The 7,757-nt window shown below is 46.1% G+C and overlaps 1 protein-coding gene across 1 annotated transcript; it reads right to left on the minus strand.

Moving 5' to 3' along the window:
- Positions 1-826: 826 nt before the first annotated feature.
- On the minus strand, positions 827-5,137 carry LOC128720540 (uncharacterized). The gene is made up of 4 exons (XM_053814218.1): positions 4,944-5,137; positions 2,804-2,879; positions 2,324-2,563; positions 827-1,063 (listed from the first exon to the last, which is right to left on the minus strand). The coding sequence occupies exons 1-4, from the start codon at positions 5,135-5,137 to the stop codon at positions 827-829; spliced, it is 747 nt and encodes a 248-aa protein (XP_053670193.1).
- Between the last annotated feature and the right edge of the window lie 2,620 nt (positions 5,138-7,757).

The following is a 7,757-nucleotide window of genomic DNA, read 5'->3' on the forward strand; positions in this document are numbered from 1 at the left end:
AAAAGGTGATTAGAGAACATTCGCGTTTTTTGTTTGCTTATTTGCTTCGCTTTAAAACATAAATTGGAAACTAGATGGAGCGACGACCGATCGGAGGTTGTCTGTTTGGGGATGAACCGTTTCGGAGGCGGATTCGGCTGGGCTTTTTGTACCCTTTTTTTGCGCCTTTTTTTTGGCCAGCACTCATCCCACCACTTAATCCTCTCCGATCGCAGCTCGTCCCTCCGTTAGGGCACATTTTGGTAAAAAGTGATCAACTAGTTATGCCTTAGCTAGCGCGTTTTCCTTCCCTCGTAATGCTACGCTACGTAGATTTTTTTCTTCGTGTCCCATGCCTTTGCCTATCGGTATGCGATGGAGACGGTTCCCGTCCGCCAACCATTTCCACTCTATTTCGCTTTCGAGTAGTAAATTTTTGCTAGCGCTCGGAAAAAAGTACTGCTTGCAAGAAGTGTTTGTGGGTAGGTAGGAGCTAATGGTTGGCTTATGTTTTCTAGGGCATCTCAGAGCTTGCGCTTCCACTTTTTTGTCGGTCTTTTCGATCGCTTATCACAGGGATCATCGAATGGGACTATACCTAATCCGACCGGTTTCTGTCCACCGTTTCCACCGGATGGAGCCTACTTTTCCTACCTCGTTTTTCTCTTTTCTCGCTCACTACGCGTCTTTCTCATCGCTTTTCAATGACTTCTATGTTTTCAAGTGATTTTTTTGGTTTCGATAATTGCTGCTCTATGCTTTATGGGATACTACTACTCGTACTGCAACTCCTTCTCCTCGATGCAACTGGTGGTGGCGGCTGATGGCGGAGTGATATGGGAGGATTTTATGCTCGCGGGTGCGCCACGGCAAACGTGAACAGGCCCGCGTTTTGTGCGGTCAGGCCCGTCATCGACGTCACCGGTGGAACCACCCCCCGTCCATGCATGCCACCACCACCCCCGATGCTTCCGATGACACCGCCGATACCGCCGTTCATTATTGTGGAGCCCGTGCTGCTGATACAATGGTTGCCGCCGTGGTTGCTATGGTTCATGATGGTCGTTGCTATGGGCTGGATGTGCTGCGGTCAGGTCGTTGCCATTAGATACGAGCTGAGATCGGTTCGCTCACTCTTCTTCCCCAAATGATGTTCCATTCTTGGCTCCAAACCCGCCCCCCTGCAATCCGCGCGTATCAAAACAGTAAGAGAACAGTAGGGACGAACGAGAAAGAGAAAGAAAGAGAGAAACAGAGATCTTAGTGGATCACGCCTGTGGTAGAGCTGCACGCTGGTCCGTAGCTGTACAGGTGGTGGAAAGTAAGTTTTGTCTTTGCATCGGCGCACACTGTTGTGTAGTGGTGAAAAGGAAGAAAATTAAACAATCCCGGGTTTCATGTTTCGTGGTAGTGACTGGCTCCGCCGAGAAAATACTCGTATTATGTGTAGAACGCATGTGCGTAATTTCAATGGAGGCGCCTGGTGTTTTTCATTTGAGCGCGAATAAATTCGCTCGTACATTTACTACTGTGCGAATTTCTTGAACTATACACATTTTAACTATTTTGGTTAGAAGATTTTTTTGTGTACATCTAAAAAAATCCCGGAAGGATACGAAATGTTCTTAGCGGGCAAATCAATTAGCACCGAAACCACCCTGGGAAGCATGGCGTTTGATGAGGTTTGTTGTGGTGGGGGGGGTCGTCGATGTTGCAAGCCACCCAGCCGCAGTGCGGTCCGGATGGCATCGTTTGGTTTAAATGGTTTCGATTCTTTTTAAAGGCTCTGCTTTACAACGTTTCTAAATTTGTGCAGGTGCGGGGCTCGCAAAAAACGAATGCATAATTGCTTACTCGTGCAGTGTTTTTGTTTAATTGAACTTTTTGTTTTGCTCTGTTTTGGATGCTTACGGTTACATCAATCAAACTCATTCAAACCGCAAACGGTGCAGTGAAATATATATAGGGTGGTTAAGTAGGCGTGGAAAACGTGTATGCATTGTGTGGAAGTGATTAAATATCAAGCAAATCGGATGGAGTGGTGAGGACGAACGAGGGTGGGTAGGGAAATCAAGGGAGTCGAGGTGGTGGTTATAGTTTTACATTTTGATGTGTGTGTGTGCATGATTTACTTTTTAAAGGTTCTATCGATTGCGTTTGGAACATGTTTATACCGGGGAAGCAGAAGGATCGACTGCTGTCGAAGTAATTGCCTGATCGTGCGTTTCGTTCTGGCGCTCTACTCTCAGCAGCCGATCCGCATGACATGACATGGACATGAGGACCGAAGGGTGGCAAAGGAACAGGGAAGAAAGCAAGGGCCGGCGGGAGCGGAAAAACATACTTCTCTCAGCTGCGCGTGATTCTGTGCGTAGAACTGGTGCGACGGAATGTCAGCGGCCATCTTCGACTTGGCGAACTCGATGCGCATCGCGCCGCGGTCGGACGACAGTAGGAACTTGCCCTGCAGGGCGGCCATGGCGGCCGCCGCACTGACCACGTCCTTAAACTCTACGAAAGCAACCGGAACTGGGGCTGCCCCGGCTGGGCCACCGCCGGTTCCGTTTGCGAGCATGGCGCCATGCTGATGCGGGTGCAGGCTGCCGTTCGTTCCGGCGGGAGTGATAGAACAGGTGGTGGTAGAAGAGAGTGCGGAACCGTTGGTGGTGGACAGGTGGTGATGGTGTTGGTTGTGGTTGGTGCAGTGGCGATAGGCACCGTTGATAATGTTGCCGTTGTTGTTGCTGTTGTTGTTGTTGGTATGGTTGTTGCCGAGGTTGTTGACAGTGCCACCACCAATACTAGCGGCAGCGGCAGCAGCAGCAGCAGCAGCAGCGGCGGCGGCGGCGGATGTTGCTGAACCCTTAGTGTGCAAACGAAGGCGACAGAAGCCAGGCAGACTGTGGGGTGGGGTGGGTTCGGTGGAAAGGGTGGTTGTGCAGAAATTGGTTTCGTTTTCATTTTATTTTATTTATTATTTTCGTGGATAGATATGAGTATGTGTGTGTGTATGTGGGTTTGTTGATGATAAATTGCAACAAAACGAATGATCGAACGAACAGGTTTGGCATGTAGAAAAATGATCGTAGAATTGGAATGAAACAATGTTCAATGAGGCAAACAAGAAGCGGAGATAGTGAGGAACCGTTGGTGATGGAAAGGTGTGTTTTTTTAATGGTAGTCGTGGCGTTGGAAACAAAATGAATCTTAGGTAAAAGGAGATTCGTGTTATAAATGGTGCAATATTTGAAAGAGAATTCATTGGGGCAGGCGAAAGGGAAGGTGACCACTGATGGAACGGTGTAAGAAAAACACGTTTCGTGGTCGTGGACGAACTGGGCGAAATGGGCCATTTGTTCGTAGGACAAAGTGAAATCAATGAAAACTAAAAAGAAAACGCAAACAAGTCAGACGGATGAGAAGGAAGAAATGATCATGGAATTGATTTTTTACACTTTCTTGGCGTGTAATGGGTAATGTAATGTTTAGGTTGCGATGAGATGAATAGAACAAAAATAAAACGAAAACTGAACCGTGAGGAAAGCATTCCGAATCGAGAACTGAGAACAGCTAAAGGAAAAACTAAAGTGTTACATCATTCACGCGAAACTCGGACAAGGAAGAGTGTGGTTTTATGAACTAGCGAGCAAGGAAAAGGGGCATAAATATTCGTTACAAGGTGAGGGTGGATGAGAGTAATATAGAGTTAAAAACTTTAGTTTCAGTAATGTTAAAGAACTATCTCGGATGCAGTGGTTGTGAACATTGGTGAAGGAGATGCATTATTGCTTAGGTTATTTTTGAAATAAATTTAACGTATTTTTAAGGTTAACAAGGTGCAGTATTGTAACAGGTTGCGCTCTGTTAAATATATATGTCTATATGTATATTAGTACATACGGGAATGCTACATTCAATTGGATTTAGTAGATCTTATATAGGTGTTTAGCTATGGTATTCATTTGGAAATGTAGTTTGGAAAGATTGCTGTTCAGTAAACAGTAGCCCATAAACCAATAGATGAGCATTAACACAGAATACATATGTACACTTATGTAAATGCATGAATTCTGTACTCAATATTCTCCACGATGTGGGTTTTTGTATACATTTGGTGTCTTGAATGTTAAATAGAATTCGTCGTGTATATTTTCGACTCCCACAACAGACAAAATCGTACTGGTGAGTCAATAAAAACAAATCGTTACCGTCTGATCTAATTGAGATAATAGAGTTTTAAATGAAATCGACAGAGTCCTGATTTGGAACAAGGTATAAAAAAGCAAGCCAACGAAGAGCTGCAATTTTATTTGTATATTTTTGAGTAATTTTTAATTGAGTGTGGCCAGCGAACCTGTTCAAACTCAGGGACGGGTTCGATTCCGTTTGTGGCTTATTGGCCCGGGGCACACCAAAGCTGGCACACAGCAGGGATAAAATTTGAGTTTCTAATCAAAGACTAGAAACGGGTTGACAGCACACCCCACAAGACAGTCGAAATCGGAAAATTAAACACAGTTGCTCAACCAGACGAGCACGTACGTGCACACACCCACAGGAACAGGCGGATCGAAACAATAACCAAACCGCTGCGAATGAGTTTAGAGATTAATCGTTCTCTCTAGGGACCACAAAGGGCACTAGCGTCAACTCAGTCGCCGATGTGTCCCACCGAAAGCGCAAACAAACATAAAAAAGTAATAAAACTCCCGGTTTGGAAATGGAAAAACGTCAAACGGAATCGAGTTTCCGTTAGTGCGGCAGCTGGAAAAAAGGAATAGTTTCTCCATGCGAAAACCTCGAAAGATTGGGATGATAGTAAGTAAGGTAGATAATGGAAGATAGAGCGAGAGATTGAGCTCGAAAGAAAGATAGACAGTCGGAGGCTGTGGCTCGAGGTGGCGGGTGGTAGTTAGAGGAGCTGAGTAGTGGGTAGTAGGGCGGAATGGGAGGCGAAAACTCACCTAGCGAAAATTTCTTTCAGCTCATGCTCGGAGACAAACTGTCCCAGATTGGCAACGAACAGTGTCGAGCAGGGAGCATTGGCGGCTAGCGGCGGGTTCGGGGGCTGATTACCGCCGGCAGTGCTGCCAACCGGGCTGGCCAGGGCCGGACTGGGCAAAAAGTGGTTCGCTGGCAGACCGGCTGACACATGCATCGATGCTGGATGTATTGCTGACGGGTGCGGCATTTGAATTTGCTGCTGTTGGGGAAGAAAAGAGAGACACACAAAACAGATACAGATAAGGTATCAAAACAGGGAGCAGGAGAGAGAAAGAGAGACAGCGAGAGTGGGAGAAAGACTGATAGTATGCGAAAGGGCTTAGAAAAAGAGAACGTTCTTTTTAATGTGATAAGAGTAATACAAATTTTAATAGCTAAGGATAACATAATGTCTGCTCAATGAGCACTAGTTTCGTATACGTTATTGGTACAAGGAACCTTCTCGGAATAAAGAGCTCTGTGCTTCTTGAGAATGAACTACAGCATCAACACTTTTACAAGCTTGATAGTTGGCAATAGACCATGCAAAACCACCTTTTACGTGAGTAAAGAGAGCTTTCAATGAACAAGCTTTTTTATAGCTTCACATAGCCTAGCTTGTTCATTGAAATTGTGCTCTCTTTAGATCACGTAATAGGTTGTTTCGTCTGGTCTATTGCCAACTATCGAGCTTGTAAAAGTGTCATAAATTGACAAGAACTAATGCAATTTTTAATGAACGTTCGAAAATTGGACAGTCACCCAATAAACTAGAACAAGTACGTTCGTTCATGTCTGACCATAATATAGACGCTAAAGTTTCGTGACACGGTTGCTTCCATTTTTCCGCGTGCATTGGAAAATTCAGCCGAATTCGGTAACCGAAACCCCGGAGCAACCAACCACAGGCTCTGGTTTGGCATCCTTCCTCCAACAAGTGTCGTTCGTCTGTATCAAAGCGAACGACGGGTGGGGAGAAGCGCGAGGTGGACGCGAAGGGCCATGCCGAGAATGTAACTTTTAATTAAAACTTCATTATTATGCAAATGAGCCAAACGTACGCTCCCATTGCAGTGGCTTCGGTGGACTAGCGCAAAGCCTTTCCACGTCCAAGCGGGCCAACGTGTTGAGGCTGGCGTTGCACTTACGCCGAAAGATACACATGGAAGCGTGAAGCTGCAAAAAAGTTTCGCCAACCTCCACGCAGCCCGAAAAAGGGCCAATGAGAAAAAAAACAGTCTCCCCGTACCCGTGGTCATGACGCAGTAAGTAGGCAAAAAAGAAAAGAATACGGCCGTAAAAAATAAGAATATCCCATTCCAGCGCGGCTGCTTTAGGAGCCGAAAAACTAAGGGCATTTGCGAGACCAACCAGGAAGGTTCCATTTCGGCATGAGAGAATTAAATTTCCCTCCACCGATTAAACCGATTCTTATCGAGCAGAAACGTTTTTAATGATCGTTTGGGCGCCCGTTCGAGCGTTGCAACAAAAGCCTCAAACCATGCCCAAATGGCCCGACGGGAAGCAAGGTGACGCAATGTGCTCGCTTTTCCTTCTTTTGTCCCTTGTCCTTCCTGCTGTTGAAGTGAGTGTATAAGTCTATCTTTCTCGCTGTTCTGCCTCGATCTTTTTTTAACATCACCATTGATGCTCATCTCGTTCGACAAGCTGCTTAACGAACAACAAACGAATCATAAAATCTGTCATCGAATCCCGAGCCGAGAGGAGAACGAGGTGTGTCGGAAGGCTCCTAATGCGGATTAAGGACCAAACTTGTTCATTGGTTTTTGGATCCCTTACTCACCCGATCATCGGTCGTGGGTCAAAAGGAGACACGTGCGTATGTGAGAGAAAACGGGAAGGAGAGCTATGATGAAGAAAGTTATCCTAACTCCACAGGTCACCGAAGGAGTCGGTGTGGTTTTTTGGCTTCGTGGCAACCGTCGGAGCGCCATTTTTCATTTCGTTGATCATCTAAGCGAGCACAAAAGAAGGATAAATATCGAAGTCCTTTTCCAGATTATACCCGGCATAGGTAAGTCTTTCCGATCCTTTTTCGATTTGACCAGCTCAGGACCTTGGTCCGATTGAAAACATTAGCTGCTCTGGAAGGGCTCTTCGTATTGCAATCTCTCGCCATAGATATACAATTTATTAATTGCTAGTCGACCACCGGCAGTCCGAGGAACGTGCTGTTGGTTGGTTGAAAGCGTCGAAGTGATGAAGATCTTCTCCCGCCCCTGCATGGAAGCAAGTGCTGAATGGAGCGAAATGGCCAACAATCTTGTTAGCTGGACGATGCCGACCTGCAAGCGCTACCCTGTGAGCATTTTCCGCACCTTGGGTGTTAAATACACGAACCGGTAGAGAGCGCTTTTCCGGAAATGGGATTAAAAATGCGACCGTCGCAGATTCGACGACGGATAAATACGGCGCTGGGTGGGCTGTTACGGCGGGGAAGTAAAGGGATGTCGGATGCTTGAGGCGATTAGGTCACCGTTAAGGACGCGAGCGTCAGGAGACATGCACTTCGACCTAGCAAACTTTTTCGTCTTTTTCTTGGACTCAGTCAAAGTTGATTGGTAGTGGAAGATGGCGATTACAAGTGGATGGAACGGATCCTCTGCAGGGCAAGGGCAAGATGATGGAAATTTATTTTGATTAGATTGAAAAATTAATTCCTTTTCCATCAGCGCCACTATCATTACGGATTTTCTTCACGCGTGTGCGAGATTGTTTGCCTTTTTTGCTGGATTGACTGGATCTCGCGTACTGTATGGAGCAAACGGGTGCTC

The sequence above is a fragment of the Anopheles nili genome, chromosome 2, assembly GCF_943737925.1.
Source record: "Anopheles nili chromosome 2, idAnoNiliSN_F5_01, whole genome shotgun sequence".
Taxonomy (NCBI): domain Eukaryota; kingdom Metazoa; phylum Arthropoda; class Insecta; order Diptera; family Culicidae; genus Anopheles; species Anopheles nili.

What these genes read in the sequence shown, in the direction of transcription:
- LOC128720540 (XM_053814218.1), bottom strand. Translation starts at nt 5,137, where the DNA reads ATGCATGTGTCAGCCGGTCTGCCAGCGAACCACTTTTTGCCCAGTCCG. An exon ending in CTGAAAGAAATTTTCGCTAG is followed by an intron (nt 2,880 to 4,943) that starts GTGAGTTTTCGC and finishes CCCACCCCACAG; the next exon opens with TCTGCCTGGCTTCTGTCGCC. An exon ending in CCGCCGCCGCTGCTGCTGCT is followed by an intron (nt 2,564 to 2,803) that starts GCTGCTGCTGCC and finishes CACCCGCATCAG; the next exon opens with CATGGCGCCATGCTCGCAAA.